Source organism: Phocoena phocoena, chromosome 1 (genome assembly GCF_963924675.1).
Source record: "Phocoena phocoena chromosome 1, mPhoPho1.1, whole genome shotgun sequence".
NCBI classification, from domain to species: domain Eukaryota; kingdom Metazoa; phylum Chordata; class Mammalia; order Artiodactyla; family Phocoenidae; genus Phocoena; species Phocoena phocoena.
Window position 1 is genome coordinate 111,749,309 of NC_089219.1, and position 16,155 is coordinate 111,765,463.

Sequence of the window (16,155 nt, forward strand, 5' to 3'; positions counted from 1 at the left end):
GGAACTTTCAATCTGGAGCGATCAAGCTCCAAGGCCACTGGTGTAGTGGACATGACTTTGCCCTATGCAGGCTGTGTTTGTTCGTTTTCTTTTTGTGGCTAACGTTTATTGAGTGTGTTTAGCACTTTATGTAGATTATATAATTAATCTTTGAACAACCTCCCCAATTTGCAGATGAGGAAAAACTGAGGCACAGCAGTTAAGTAACTTGTCTGATGTAATAAAATTAGTAAGTGCCAGAGACAAGATTTAACTAAAATTTGTCATACTCAAACCTACACACTCTAAAGTCAGGGAAGAGAAATGGGGCCAGGTAATTTGGACTTATCCTGCCCCTCATACAGTTCCCTAAGCCACAGGACAGAGATGTCAGATGCTGTGGTGAGTACTTTGCTATTGGAATCCCCAGGTTCTCTCGCGGTTAAAGAATTCTGTAGTTCCACCCATCTGACTACAGGCCTGTTGAAAAATGAGAAGCATAAGCTGGGAGGCAGAGTCATCATTGGGGCACTCTAGACCAGGAAGACTGTATGCTCTATTAAGGTAGGGACTGAGCCCCAAAATTCGCTCTATAATTCCAGATGGTTCAGTGCACAGCTGGGCATGCTACACTCAACAGAAACTTATGTTCTCAGGAAGGAAGTCACTCAACTTTGCAGAAGGTTGTTGGGGATGATACAGGGAAAGTTTGACTCTAGGGAGTGAGGTCTGATCAGAACCTGGGGTGACATGAGGGTTCCCCTCCGAAGAAGGCATCTCCTAGTCCCTGGCAAAAACAGATGGCATTTCCTAAGCCCCTCCTTTGCAGCTCCTTTAGGACACTGCTCAAGTTAGGATGCGGACGCATCCTCTGGCTTGAAGGTCCCAGAATTCAGAAGTAGTATGGCTCTCTTCATCCACCGATATCCACCCCCAGGAATTTGCGCTAGAGGCTCATGTAAGTTATTTCCTCCATTGACACACCTGCCCTCCTTCCCCAAGATATTTCTGTTTTGTTGGCTAATTCCCTTTGGTAACTGATTTTGCAGCTCTGTTAGGAGTGTTTCCTGTGTTTATTTCATTATATAGGAAAGAAAGGGAGAACTCCGAGTGGACCAAAAGGATTAGAAAAATGATGCCTGGATGCCGGGCGCCCACACGCAGTGAGCCCCTTAATCCTTGCCCCTGTCTTCCTGGTGCTGTCCCCAGGTTGAGTCCCTGGTTGGAAGAGTACTGCCTTCAACTAAAGCAACTAAGGAGGCCTAGAATGAGTTCCAGGGCTCCCAGGATGCGTGAGAGCTGCCCTGTGGAGGTACTGGAGAAGTTGGGAGGGGGAAGCTGTGGGGAGAGGAAAGAAGGCAGAGATGAGCTCAGGGCCCCCAGAGAATGGAGTCTTTGTGTGGGGTACAGATGAGGGACAAGGGGGTGATTGTGTGGGAGGGCCGGAAGTACCACACAGACTGGCACCACCATAGCCAGCACCGGATTCACCCCTCTCCTGCTCCAAGAACTCCCTGTGCCCCAAGGGACCAGAACCAGACCCGGTCAGGGAAAGCAGTGCGTGCCTGAAGGCAGCAAGGGATGCAAAGGTGGAAAGGAGGATGTGCAGCCAGGAGAAAAAGTGAGGTATCCCCCACCATTATCCCAGACTCAGAGAACAGGAGGCAGAAGGAAAAAGACAGAAGCAGCTTTTACTATATTACATCCAACAAAACTTCGCAAGGAACAATCCTTATTGCACAGTCAGGGCCCTGGGTGGGTGAAGCATTCCCCAAGGTGGAGTGGACAGAAAGGATCAGGACTAGAGGGATACCAGTTTTTCCTAAGGGGAGCCTGGGACTCCTCTAGCTCCCACCTCCTAACTTTCAAGGAGCTACAAACCACTGGACCACGCGGGCCCATTTCCCTTCTCTTTCTCACTGTCCATAAGAACCTCATAAGCAAGGGGGCTGTGGCTCCAGAATAAATAACTTAAAATAAAATACAAACACTAAGGTAGAAAGGCATGGAGAGCCTTGGGCTCCTTCGGCAACTCTAGGGAAGCGGGACCATCACTGGTGGGGAATGACATCCCTCCATCCCATTCAGGGCAAAGGCTCAGTAGCTGTGTATCTTTCTAGTTGTTTTTTAAAACAAAAACTTATAAAATGACCAGGGCAGTGCAGATCTGTGGGTACCCTGGAGAGGAGTTCCTGGTATAGGATGAGGCGAAACAGAGATGTGCCAGCTCCCCCCAGGCCTCCTCCAACAACAACATGAGCACAGAGGGCAGGCTGGAGATAGGGGAATTGTGACTTTTGGTAACAGTGGGCCCCTCTTCCTGCTGCCCCCATTCAGAGCCTACGGCTCGGCATGCTTCCCAGCCTATTCCCAACTCCTCTATGAAAGCAACAGGGAAGCAGGTTATCTCTAGAATCCATTCTCCCTCACCTCCTCAGCCCAGGCTGGAGAAGGAAGCTTAAGGGTCCCTAGCATTCCAGAGGTGCTCCAAAATATTTTCGGCAGTCAATGGCCTTTGGGGTGGGCATCTGTGCCCGCCGCTGCCTCAGTTCCTCCTTGCCCGTGCTGCTGGCCAGCTTGTTAAAGGCGGACTTGTACTTCTTGTCGAAGGCCACTAGGAAAGAGGGTGGAGGTAGGTCAGTATATTAGGATTCCAAGCTTCCACACCTGGCCCCAGATCCCTAAACTCCTCAGCCCCCTGCCTGCTCCCTCACCTATGTCCACGTGGTCCTTGCCCAGAGCAGCCAATGTCAGGAATAAGATCTCACGGTAGATGCCCCTAGAGTGGAGGCAAAAGGGTATAAGTGAGATAAAGGGGGTATGGAGCCCAGGACAGACCAGGGACCTCTCAGATAGGAACACGATACCTCTGTAGGTGCAGGCCAGTGGGAGGGGGCCCTAGAGTTTCCAGCAGGAGCCCTATAGCCTTGTGCACCTCATTGAGACCGACATGGCGCAGCACGGACTCCAGCAATGCTAGACTAAGGGATGCAGGTACTGGGCCTGGCCATACCACCCGCTGGGGGATCTGGCCTGGGTGAAAAAAAAGAAGGTAGCCAGGATTATTGAGCCCTCTAAGTCTGGGACCTTCCCCTTCCCATCCTAGGCCAAATACCAGACTTACTGTGGACCCTCCAGAGCACATAGAGAGGTGGGCAGCTGTTGGGGTCAGGGGTCAGGACATCCCACAGCAGCCGCACCTGCACAGATGCTGGATCAGGCATTATCCAAGGAGACGGGGCCTGCGGGGAGCCAAGATAAAGGAGAGAGGCTCATGGGGTGGGAGGCAGGGGACAGGAAATGGACAGGCGTTATTCCAAGAGACAGGAACATTACAGGACATAGCCAAAGAGAAGAGAGAAAGGAACTCTTGTTCCCCGTGGGAATGCAAGCTCTACTGAGAGCAAGGACTCTGTTTTGTAATCTGCTACATCCCTAGTGCCTAAAACTCTGCCTGGAACCTAAAAGGTGCTCAATAAATATTGGTGCAGTGAATAGAGCAATAAATAGATGAACATTAACAAATTATTCTCTGGGTACCAGGCACTACACTAAGTGCCTTAACAACAGCCCTGTCTGGGGGGCGGGGGTGGCGCTTATGCCATTTTACAGATGAGAAATTGTAGCTTAGAGTAGTGAAGTGAAAGGTCCGGGAGTCAAACCAGGTACAACCAACTCCAAAGCCTGTGCTCTTTCTATAGCACTGAAGACACAGAGGACTGAGAAACAGAGCTGGGAGATGAGGAAGCAGGGACCATATCAGGGAACTGACCTGGGGAGGTGGGGGGCCATCACAGGAGGCCAGCACCAGGCATGGCAGAATACTGGGCAGGCGTAGCCGCTGGAAATACCACAGAAGGTTCCAGAAGATGATGGGGTGAGCAGCAGGCAGCTCAGGCAACGCCAGCACCTCACTGCCCTCGTTCTCTACCAGCGACTCCAGTTCCTTACGCAGCACCAAGGGGCTCAGATACGCCCATGCCCCACTCTCGACACGCCGGGAGGTACCCTGTCAGGCACAAAGTGGGAGGGCAATGGAGGGCATGTACCACGGCCCCATCCTCAGAGCCACAATTCTCACTGGGCCACCATGTCCAACAGCTTCCGGGATGTCCCTTGCCCTCAATGCCTACCTCTCCCCAGCACCACTGGGGCCACCCACAGGGCAACACACACACACACACACACACACACACACACACACACAGCTTGTGCCCCTTTGGCCCAGCCCTTACCCCCACGTGTCCGTTGCAGAGCTGGGGCTCATCCAGGGCAAGGCAGAGCCTGCGGTCACTGAGCACAGGGCCTGGGCCCCCAGGGACAGGAGCATCTTTGCTGCCACTGGCACCAGCAGAGGAAGGCTTGGGGCTGGGGGCACTGCAGCGAGATAGCAGGAGGGTCAGCCCTCGGACCTCCACCTCCCTGCCCCACCCACAGCACTCGCCCTGCTTTGGGCACCTTGGTCGGGAATCAAAGGTCTGGACACTGAGTAGGGGCACAAAGGGGCAGGTGCAGAAGGGACAGGTTGTGTTGAGGTTGGAGTCATCAGGTGCCCAGCCAGCCATGATCTCCTCATCATACACCAGGGAATCACAGGCGCGGCACAAGGAGCAGCTAGACAGCAGGATCTGCAGGCAAGGAGACCCCAGGAAGCAGGCCCCTTTCGGCCTCTAGGCTCAGGAGCCCGTGCTCCTTCCCCAGCCCCTCTCATCTTCACATCCCAGCCCAGGCTCCTCCCACCTCCTCCCCAACCCCTGCCTTTGACAGAGTGAATGGGTGTGGTGTATGTGTGTGTTCAAGCACATCTGCGTGGGAGGGGTTATCCTCACTTCCAGGGAAGGTGGCTGCAAGGATCCAGGGGTGTCACTGAGGCGCTCTGAGGAATGGCGAAGGCTCACGCTGCTGAGAGAAGATTCTGAGAGGTCCCACTCACTGCCCAGAGAGGCTGAGCTCTGCCATTACATGAGAAAGCATAGTCAGCCACACCCATGCTCCTCTTCACCCAGGATGCTGGCTTCAGCCACCCCTCAAGGCCCTCTCTGGGCACTCCTGGTTAGCAGCTCCTCCCCAGGCCTCCCGGTGCTAAAGTGTCTGGACCCTCCCCTCACTGGCTACCTCGGATGCAGTGGATCCAGGGCGCTCCCGTGGGCGCAGAAGGCTGTCCATGGGGCTGCGGCGGGCTGGGGGAGGCAGGTCAGGGGGCAGCTCAGGCGGAGGAACACGAGAGGCAGGGGAGCGGCGGGAAGGAGTGAGCAGCTGTTGGAGGCGGGCACCCAGCCCTCTTCGGGGGGTGCTGGCCTCATCCTGATGCCAGCCAGCCTTGGGCACCCGCCCACTTGGCCCTTGCAGGGTTTCAGTGGACTGGGTATTCAGGGCTGAGCCTGCGTCCCCTGGGCTGCCTCCAGGTGCCGGCTCCTCCCCGGTCAGGCTCAGGTCTGAGAGGCTTCCATCGTGCCAGGGCACAGGTGATCCCCGGGGTTCCAGTACCCCCAAGGCCTCTATCACTACAGGGCAGAAAAGAATCAGGGAAGATGGAGGCCAGCCCCTCCTCCAGGAACTGAGTAAACACAATTCCTGACTGTACAGACTCTGGCACCACAGCCCCCACCATGGTGACAGTCCAGGCAAGATTCCCTCAGCGCCTACAGTGCCCACCACAAAGCACCACCCATCCATCCTGGCTCTGGCCTTCCCCTCTTTCACTGGCAAGTGGTCAGGGAAGCTGACGGGGCTGAGGGTTGGGGTGTGGGACAAGGGCACTCACTGTGGGCCACGGCAGCCTCCACAGTGGGCTGTGCCCCTCGGGCACTACCCAGGCTGCCACTCTTCACCAGGCGCCCCGTAGGCGAGGCAGGGTCCCTCAGGCTTCGCCCAGCCCAGGTAGTCTGGCGCTGAAGGGGGCGGGTAGGGGAGGGGCGCTCCAGATAGGGCTCTGTAAAAGATAGAGAGGGGATTGAAAGGCAGCCAGCTAGAAACCCAGCCCCCAGTTCCAAAACAGAGCTCCTTAAGTGGACCTGGATTTATAGGGCTCCTCCCAGGCAGAACTTCATCTCTTTTGTTACCAGCCAAGTATAGTTTATCCACTCTGAGAACACCCAGTGCCAGCCACTAGGCCAGCCCCAGCTCTCCATGCCTATCCCCCTGCCCGTGTCACCAGCCCCTACCCACCTGTCTGGGAGCCGCCTGCCTCTTGTGCTGCCGTCTCTGCCTCCTCCTCCTGCTTCTGACGCTGCCACCGCTGCCGCCGTTCTCTCAAGGGCTGGCGGAACTGAGCAGCCCCCAGGACCACGTTCCGGAGCTTGGCCCAGCGCAGGCGCCCACCCGGTGTACCAGACGGCCACTTGCCTTCCAGCACGGCCTGCCAAGCACAGTGCCCGTGAAGATGGCCTACTTCCATACCCTGGCCTCAGCCTGACGCCAACTGCCTGACCTGGAGCCCCAGGGACCACCTTCTCCTCCAGACATCCTGCCTAGGACTGTCCTGCCAATGGCTCAGCCGGGAACAAGAGCCCAGAAGAGACAGTTGGCCGCTGCCACCCTGAGGGGTTCTAGAGGAAGCCAGAAGCAGTGGAGACAACCTGGATCCAGACTCTGCTGTTTATAAACTATGGGCTTTGAAGAAATCGGTTCATTTTTTGGGTCATTAGTTTCCTCATCTAAAAAACAGGAAATATAGGTTAGTATCATGGTTAAGGGCCTGAATTCAGGAAACATCGGCGTGCCTGTGTGCATCTCCTAACTCCCTAACTTACTCACTGTGGTACCTCGGACAAGTTACTAAGCCCCTGCAACCTCATGGCCTCATCTGTAAGATGGGGACAATAATCATTCCACTTCATGGGGCTGTGGTAAAGATAAAATGATTTGATGTGGGCTTCCCTGGTGGCGCAGTGGTTGAGAGTCCGCCTGCCGATGCAGGGGACACGGGTTCGTGCCCCGGTCTGGGAAGATCCCACATGCCGCGGAGCGGCTGGGCTCATGAGCCATGGTCGCTGAGCCTGCGCGTCTGGGGCCTGTGCTCCGCAACGGGAGAGGCCACAGCAGTGAGAGGCCCGTGTACCACAAAAAGAAAAAAAAAAAAAAAAGATTTGATGTGGAAAATGTATTTGGAACAGGGCCTGGCATATTGGCTCCCACGATTAGCTATCATCGGGAGGTAGCAGTACTCGCCCAACCTCCTTGTCAGGGGTATTGTGGGTGAAGATCAAAGCGGCCAAGTATGAGAAAACCGTCTGTAGGTGCTAAGGCACTAGAGGAGCACAATGGGTGACAATGGTGACAGGACCTTGTTGGATTGTATGGGCCCAATCTCCAAGGAGAGGGGAGAGCGGCAGGTGTCAGGGAGCAGCATCCTTCCCACACACCTACCCGGCACAGGCTGCCATCCCCCCTTCACCCCAAATTAGGTACCTTGTTATAGTAGCCGTAGGTGATGGTGTTGGGCACGATGCCTGCCCGCCGCATGTCCAGCATGACCCGCACGGACAACACGGGCTGCCCATAGTGTGAGCAGAGCTGCATCAACACCCGGTAACACACCTGGGCCAGGAGACGCGCAGGATGAGAGCGGACTCACTCCCAACCCAAATCCTCAAGTCTGAGCGAGCACCCTTCTCCAGCCTCCCCAATTCTCACAGACTTCACTGGCCCTTGGCAGCTCCTGGGCTTGCCTCAGAGCCACCTAGCCTTCCTGCTGACCCTGCCACCCTGCAGTCTCTACTGCTACACCCGAACATGCTCGTTAATTCAGTGAATGCGATGGAGCTCTCAACTCGTGTCCGTGCTCCCCATCTGCTTTCCATGGTCACCAAGTTTCCCTCTCACAGCTCCCATGCCTACACAAGCCCCTGGGACTGGGCGCAGGTGCCCACCTCGTCGGGCAGCACCACCTTGCGGCTCTCCATCTGGCGCAGCACCTGGTAAGCCGTTTGCAGTGCCCGCACCCTGGAGGGCGCCGACCGCACGTAGGCAGGCAGACACAGGAACCACAGCCCATAGCAGTGGCCGAGCAGGCACCGGGCCCAGAGCTCAGGCACAGCTGCTGACTTCTGCGCCATCCGCTGTGCGATCTTCATCTCCTAGGTAGGGCAGGGGACACACCTGGGTGAGTACAATGCCAGGGCAGGGCAGGTCTTAAAATAGTGTGGGAGAAGCGGCACCCTCCCTGAGGAAGGGTCTGTGCGCTGACAAGGCGGGAGCGATGCTGCACACACAGCCCAGGATCCCCAAGCAGAGATGCCTAGCCTGAGCTTGGGCAGGTGCCCTGGAAGAGGCAGCAAGCCCCTGGTTTCCCAGAGTGCTCAGAAAATCAAGATGAGGATGATGACAGTGGTAACAAGAGCTAATATTTCATGTGCCTTTTATGTGCCAGACATAACTGAAACCTTCCAACAACCTTATGGGGTAAATACTATTATACCCATTTTACAGATGAAGAAACTGAAGCAGCAGCCCTTGGCCTGAGCCAGATGCCTCTGGGGGGCCCACCTGCGGGTTACCTGTTTGGTACGGCGAGGGGCAGGACTGCTGGGGGCACTACGGGATGGACCTGGCACAGGCAGAGCCCCGGGTTGCTCTTGAGGAGACTCAAACAGCTCAGCCCGTAGTTCGGGGAACCCATCATAGCTGGAGGGGCAGAGAGAGGCAACATCAGGAGCAGTCGGCACTACGTCAGCCCATGGGGCCTCACAACAAGTGAGGGGACAAGAGGCTCTCACCAGTACTGGGGGGTAGATTCACCGCCCTCTGGCGCCGGCGGCTCCTCGGGAGGTGTGATAAAGACAGTGAGCTCACTCCCTGACAGCTCCTCCAGCTCCACCAAGGGTGTTGGCTCCGGCTTCTCCTGCTCTGGGTGGACCTGGAGCAGGATGGTAAGAGAATGAGCATCTCGCAGGAAAGCACAGCCACAGGGAAGGAGGTAGTGGGTCCAGATTCAAGGCCCTGGAGACAGAGCTGGGGGACGGAGTGAGGAATGGGAAGGCAGTACGTCTACGAGGCCGGTCACGTACGCTGCACAGGCTGTGCCCTGTGTAACTCCAGGGGCACCATCCCTGCCACAGATGAGATGGGGAGTGTTGATACCTGGGATAACAGAGACTGCCAAGAGGAGAGCAGAGGGCAAAGGGCATGAAGAGAAGGGACAATGCCCAATACCTTGTCAACACAAGAGTCGAAGAATTCCAGGGCAGCATGACGAGCAGAGCCGAAAGAACATTCCTCGATGAACTGCGAGAACATCTGTGTGTGCAGCAGCTGGGAGTACAGCTTGTGGCTGGAGCGCTCCCGGGACTTGAGGAAGCCTGACAGATGAGAATGGGGCAGAGGGGAAGGTTACCAGGGGGCCCTACCACAGGCATCCCCTTCCGAAACCTTTTCTCAGCTCCCTGCCAACCTGGCGTCCAAGGCCATCAGAGTTATCCCCTCTTTGGCTCCTCTGGCACCACGACACCACACGCCAAGCCGAGCAGCTCAGCTACCCCGGCACCACAGTCCCATGGAATCCCTCCCTTTTATCTGTTGGCACCTAGGACCTCAGACTGGGGAGTCTCCAAGGGAAGAGAGTTTCGCCCATGGGGGTGGCTCACCACAGGCGTCACTGTGTCCCCACCAAGCCCAAGGCTTCCCAGAGGGCAGGGCCACAGCTGGTTCATCTTTGTACCCTTATCCCCTCTCCAAGCCCAGAAGAGCATACAGCTCAAAGCTGGTGCCCACAAAAACGTGTGCTCAGTGAAGGAACAAGAAACTGTGTGATTCCTCGTCCCCCCGGGCTTCCCCATGGAGCCCAGCCCCTGGCCACCCCTCCCGTGACCCCCACCCCAAGCAGAGACAGGCCCCCTTTACCCTGCAGGAAGAAGAGGTTGTCGACATCACGAGACCCCTCAGAGGGGGCCTGGGTGAGCGGGCGTAGGAAGTCCCGGTAGCCCTTGAGCAGGCAGGCCATGAAGCGGAGGAAGGCTCCCTGGACCTCGCGCTCCAGCCGGGCCCGGCGGCCGCACACTGCCTCATAGTCTGTCAGCAGGAATTCCAGGGAGGCCTCCTCCTCGGGTCCAGTATATGCTGGGAACCAGGGCAGCCTGAGAATCAGGGCCAGCACCCGTAGGGCTTGCCTCAACCCTGCCCTTCACACAGAAGTCACTGTTGCTACCCCACCACCGGCAGGTCCTAACAGACCTGGTACCAATAGTAACTAAAAAGTTACCTTCAGGGACTTCCCTGGTGGCGCAGTGGTTAAGAATCCACCTGCCAATGCAGGGGACACGGGTTCGAGCCCTAGTCCGGGAAGATCCCACATGCCACAGAGCAACTAAGCCTGTGCGCCACAGCTACTGAGCCTGCGCTCTAGAGTCCGCGAGCCACAACTACTGAAGCCCACGTGCCTAGAGCCCGTGCTCCACAACAAGAGAAGCCACCGCAATGAGAAGCCCACGCACCGCAACAAAGAGTAGCCCCCGCTCGCCACAACTAGAAAAAAGCCTGCATGCAGCAATGAAGACCCGATGCAGCCAAAAATAAATAAGTTAATTAATTAATTTTTTTAAAAAAAGAATTTACAAAAGAAAAGTTACCTTCAAGTAACAGTTTCAAGCCTCCCCAATGACAAGCTCAACCTCCCTGACATATTCAGGAATATTAATGTGACATTCGCTTCCCTCTTGCTTAAACTGGAATTTGAATTCCTCTCACTTCCACCAAATGAAAGCCTAACTCCTCTAACCTCCTCAAGTAAGGTCAGCTCCCCACAGGCCTCCCCAAACTGGAGGTTCAAGGTCAATGACAGTTTCCAGCCTCCCACCCCGGCCCACGCTCCTCACTCTGATCCAGCTGCTGGTATAGGTTTGTCAGTGTAGTCAGCAGAACCTTGCAGGGTCTGCGGGGCAGGATCCGAGGGGAGAGGGGCTTCTTTTCCTCAGTCCTGTGAGATAAACAGAAGGAAGAAAGGGTGATGGGGCTCCTCGCCAGCCTCCTCCACGTTTTGCCTGAGGCTCCTTTTGAGCAGGTACACTGCATACCCCAGCCCTCTCCTGCCCCCCACCTCGAAACCCCCTGGACAAGACCCAACCCTCTTACTGGAAGAGTGTGTTGGTATCAAGATCAACACAGATGACATCCACAGGCGGGTCATGCAGATCGAAGTAACTGGAGTGGATACCCACGATGAAGGGCACGGGGGCGCTCAGCACATCTGCCAGCACTAGCGGGCACAGCGGAATGTAGGGGCACTGCCAGTGCAGCGGGAAGATCATCTAAAGCGTCAGGGAGTGAGGACCAGTGAGCAGGGCGTAGGGGCAACACGAGAGGGGGCCTTGGCCCTGGGGGGTGGTGCCTCTTGAGAGAAGCTGTGGGAGTTGGGCTCCAAAGAAGAGCTCCTGACAGAAGCTGTATGTCCTGTAGGTCGTGCCCAAAGGTAAAAGGCTGAGGAACCCTCCCCAAGAAAAGAAAAGTAAGGAGAATCTAGGTAGGAACCGGGGCACCAGAAGGAACACTCTAGGCAAGGCAGTCTGGGCAGGGTAGCACTCACAGAGACGAGGGCCTCGCAGACGCTGGTGAGCAGGTCCGGCCGCAGTGAGTGGACTAGCAGTTTGTGCTCCGTGAGCACAGCCAGCAGCAGCGTGATAGCCAGCTCAGGGCCCAGGCTCTGCAGCAGCTGCAGGAAGCTGGCACCACTGCGGGCAATGCCAAGGTGGGGGAAGAGTCAGCAGGAGGCCTTTCCCTAGTCACTGGGCACAGACACCACCTGGGCCCAGCCTGCACAGACCTCAACACCTGTGCCCATCTGCCTGGCACCTACCATGTCCTTGATCATCAAAGCCCCCCCAACCTGGGCACATACCTGAGGGGCAGGGGTGAGGATACAGGCTGGCAGAGGAGCAGGTTGTCATAGGGAGACATCTGGGAGACAGAAGAGCCACAGGTCAGGATGGTGAAGACTAGCCCTTGGCAGTTCTCCTCCTCCCATCCAGCCCCAGCCTCAGCCTCAGCTCTCACCTGCACCAGGATGCGGGGTCTCTGTGGGGAAGGGAAGGGGACATTGTGAATGAAGTGGGAGATGTGCCTGGGGGAGAGAGGGGTCCAGTCAGAGGCAGACTCCCAGTCTACTTCATTCAGCCACACTTGCTCTTCTCCTTCACCTGTCCACAAGAACCTTGCTCCTCCCTGAGATCCACCTCGAGACTGGTGTCAGCCATCAGAGCCTCCATTATGTACAGCATTTATGCAAATCAAAAGAGATTCCCTCTGGGCCTGCACAGCCCCTGGCCAGGACTTAGCTAGCAAGTGTAGCCTGGATTTCAGGCCCCACTCAGCCTCTCAGCCAGGGGCACTTTTGCAGTGTACCAACTCTCCAGCCACACACTACAGCCCCATCCCCACTCCTCTGCCCACCCATGTCCCCCCACCCCCAGCTCCAGCCTAATCTCGTCCATCTCTCCTGGCCTCCCGAGATCTCCTCATAACCCTTCCCAGTGCCGGGGAAGTCTCGTGCTCACGCTTCCAGGGGCAGGCGGTGGGGGCCTGAGACGGAGTAGCGGTAGAGGAAGGTGAGGAAGGCGCGGAAGGCAGGGAAGGCAGGCCAGCGGGACAGCACAGCGATGGCACGGCGGCTGCGCACAGCTCGGCCCCCCAGTGCCCGGCCCCGCTCCACGGCGCTCAGCAGGCCCAGGGCCCGCGCTTGCCGCTCCGAGAGCCTGGTCCTCGGGAATGCCTCGTAGAACTGCAAGGCAGCACCGTACACCTGGCAGGGGCAGAGGGGCAGTCAGGCGGGCCCTGTGGAGCCCGGACCCCTGACCACACTCTGCACACCCACCTTATCACCAGCTGCACCCGTGAGCACAAAGGTGGAGAAGACGGGCACGGGGTACTTGGTCTGGGCAGGCCAGCACTCGATAGTGGCCCCCATGGGCAGGCAGAAGACGGGCACTGACTCGGGCAGCGGGAACGCCTCATTGTCCTCCTCTGGGTAGCGGCCCAGCAGCTCTGCACCCCCGGCAGAGTGGGGGTACCCAAAAGGAGTAGGGTCAATCAGACTCCAGGGGAAGGAAGCAGGGGATCCCAGAGACGGGCCAAGCGGCAAAGGGGAAGTGAGTTCTGTGGACACTGAAGGTACCAGCCAAGAGGCACCAGGGCAGAGGGACACAGAGGGTCAAGGGGTTGGAGAGACAGAGGGGGTACTCACCTGCCTCATACACCAGCGTGTTGGCCTTGGCCAGGCCCACCTTGTAGCACAGGTACACTGCTGGGCCCCACTGCCCCAGAAATGGCAAGAGACAAGCAGATACACAGCTAACAAAGGTTTCTGGGGTTCGTTTTCTCCACCACCCCCACGTGGTCTTTGTCTTTATAACTCCCACTAATCCCAGTCCCCCAAGACGAGAGTCATGCCTCTGGGCCCCGCCCTGCCTTTAGACGCCTTGGTCCTAGGATACCCTTTGTGCCCAGGGTCCACACAGTCACACAGAGATGGGGCAGGTCTCAGCTTCTGGCTCAGGGCCCCACTCACCATGCCAGGGTTGAGGTTGCGGGGCAATCGGCAGTAAGTATGAGGCGTGCCCTCGCCCTTGCTGGGCAGCACCAGGCAGAGGTCAGTGATGCCCAGGGCATGCAACCCTGCCCCCTCTGCTGCCCGCCGGTAAGTGAGGTAGGTGCGGGGGTGCCCAGGGCCTGGAGGGGCCAGGTTGGCTGAGTGGCTGTAGGGTGTCGTAGCTAGCACTTGGAAGCCAGGCTTGGGACGTTCCTTTCCCTCATACAACACCCTTGGCACAGAGAACAGAAAGAGATGTCAAAAGTCCAATACAGAGGAGCAAGACCCCAGTCCTGCTAGATCTGCCTACCTAGTCCTACCTACTCAGCCTAGTCAAACCCCAACACCAGGGCCCACTTCTTGCTGAACTCTGCCCTCCAAAATCCTGTGCCCCTCTTCTGCCCTTGGCTCTACTTCTTGATCAGTAACAACTCCTCTAACCTTCCACGGTTCTCAAGCTCATTAATAAATACTAAGAATAAAAGCTACCATTTATTGACTCTGTGCTAAGTCCGTTATATGGATTATCTCACTTAATCTTCTCAACCACGCTATGAGGAGGTATTATTTCCCCCAATTTACAGATGAGGGAAAAGGCCCAGAGGGGCTCAATAACCTGCCTAAGGTCACATAGCTAGCAAGTAGCAGCACCAGTATGGGCACCCAAATCTGTGTGAGAACTAAGTACGCACAACTTCAGGCCCTTCTCCCTGGCCTCTAGCCCACTCCCTTCCCGTTCCCATTGCACATCCCTCATCCCATACCCTCTCCCTGCCTCACCCCAGTTCTCCTCCCAGCCTCCCTTGGTGCCAGCATGGGTAGGTGCACACACCCCAGCTCAACGAGGGGGGGCCTGTCACGCCCCCTCCGGTAGCAGATGACTGGTTGAGTTCCACCCAGGAGCCCAGCACTGAGTTCCAAGGGGTGGCCCCCGGTAGAAGCCTGGATGCATGTGTAGCCCTGGGGCACCTCCTCGCCCAGGGCCCTAGCGATGACTGCCACATCTGTGATGGGCTCAGCTGGCCGGGGAGGGCGAAGGGGCCCACTGGGTTCAGGAACCCACGTTTCCTCAGGGATGGGTGCTCCGTTCCCTGCAAGCCCAGCTATCACGAAGTAATCCACCAGCCGGGGGGGCCGCTCCTCTGCCATGGCCCCCCCCTCACTCACTGCATCTGGAATGGTCAAGTGGGGGAGAGATGAAGCAAGGAAGGCTGGTGTTGCCATGGCAACCAGGGAGTTCCCCCCTCTTGCTTCCCTCTTCTTCCTAGTCCTTTCAAGGAAAAGCAGGATCAGTGGTCAGCCAATCCTAAACTCTCCCGCCTGTGACATCACCAGGCCCTCACAGCCCACCACAGCTCCTTAAAGAGACCAGGACCCTCCCTCTTGGTGGTACCAGCCCTCTTCCCAAAGAACCCAAACTCCACTCCACCGCACACAGCTAACCTGGGCTCTGACATCATAGTTTCTGTGTCCTTTTTAAAGACCCCACCCCACTTCACTCCCTAACATAACAGAGATCACAGTCTTTTCTGTAATGGCCTGCAATGACATCATTCCTTCTGGCCATGACATCATGCCAACTACAGTTTTTTTATGGGTTTCTGGCCTTCCTATTCTAGTTGACATTCTAAGAACCTCATGAGCCAGCTAATGTTCTTAAAGAGCCCACTTCTAGGTTTTTGTGAGGACTCAACAAAACCCAAACTTTAAGCATCTTTTTGCCAGACTCAAGGGTCCTTTTTTCCTAACTTAGCTCCACTATCTGACAAAAAAAACACTGCCCTCCAACCTCCAGGATCCTTAGGTATCCCCAGTTAAGTCCAAAGCAGAGTGGGAGACAGTCCCAGAAATCCCCAAGCCCTCCTCCATGGAGCCCAGAGACAGAAACAGGCCCACAACGGGTCTTCAGTAACTCTTCTCACCTGCCTTCATGGCCCAACCCCAGGGAGTAGGAGCCCCAAGGGTCCCGGGGTGCCCCAGGGTGCAGAAGCTGGGAAAGAGCTTGGTGGGTGGCTTGCAGCTGAGGACCGAAGGCGTGGGGGCCGCTTCAGAGGGGAAGGGAGGTGACTTCCTGAAACAGTGGAGGGGAAGCTGCAGCTCAGCGGAAGCCAGCCTATGGGTGTGTGAGTGTGTGTGTGCGCGCGTGTGCTGGGGGGGGGGGGTGTACCGTTGAAGGTGCCAACACAGCATCATTCCAAGTTGGAACCTTAGACTAAAGGACCCGGAGCAAGGCAGAGGAGGCTCAGCCTGGATCCAGGATGTACAATCCTACCTAACCTCCCACCCTTGCCAAGAGAAGAGGAGGCAAAGGAATCTCAGTAGCCAAACTGGCTCTCCTTAACCTGGCTCTGGCCACACACACATACACACACCAACTCCAGCTTAATTTAGTCTCCACATCTGCGAGGTGAGGCCAGGAGTTAGCGTCAGCCTCCTGATTTAGCTCTGGGACACAGCCCCATGCCTCGTCCCGTGCTGGCGAATGGGAGCCCTATGCCCTATGCCCTATGCCCAAGGCAGCAGGCGGGAGCCATGAGGTTGAGACCAGCAGAAGAGCGAGTGGCCCCCATCGGCAGGACCTCCGCACCCGGGCCTCTCCTCACCGAGCCAGGGAAGAGTCCTGCAGAAGGCAGCCCTTTCTCCCTGGGGAACGCAAGGGG

At 56.8% G+C, this 16,155-nt stretch overlaps 1 protein-coding gene across 1 annotated transcript; it reads right to left on the bottom strand.

The window, feature by feature from the left end:
- Nucleotides 1-1,657: 1,657 nt before the first annotated feature.
- DENND4B (DENN domain containing 4B) lies at nt 1,658-14,662 on the bottom strand. Its single transcript, XM_065877100.1, has 27 exons — nt 14,328-14,662; nt 13,475-13,727; nt 13,151-13,220; nt 12,782-12,951; nt 12,465-12,709; nt 11,965-12,031; nt 11,810-11,868; nt 11,498-11,642; nt 11,047-11,222; nt 10,791-10,891; nt 9,820-10,035; nt 9,133-9,278; nt 8,697-8,836; nt 8,478-8,604; nt 7,851-8,057; nt 7,390-7,518; nt 6,148-6,337; nt 5,744-5,911; nt 5,095-5,483; nt 4,809-4,931; nt 4,438-4,607; nt 4,215-4,356; nt 3,752-3,988; nt 3,104-3,221; nt 2,847-3,012; nt 2,694-2,758; nt 1,658-2,593 (listed from the first exon to the last, which is right to left on the bottom strand). Exons 1-27 carry the CDS (start codon nt 14,642-14,644, stop codon nt 2,448-2,450), a joined length of 4,482 nt encoding a protein of 1,493 aa, XP_065733172.1. The 5' UTR covers nt 14,645-14,662; the 3' UTR covers nt 1,658-2,447.
- Nucleotides 14,663-16,155: the final 1,493 nt, after the last annotated feature.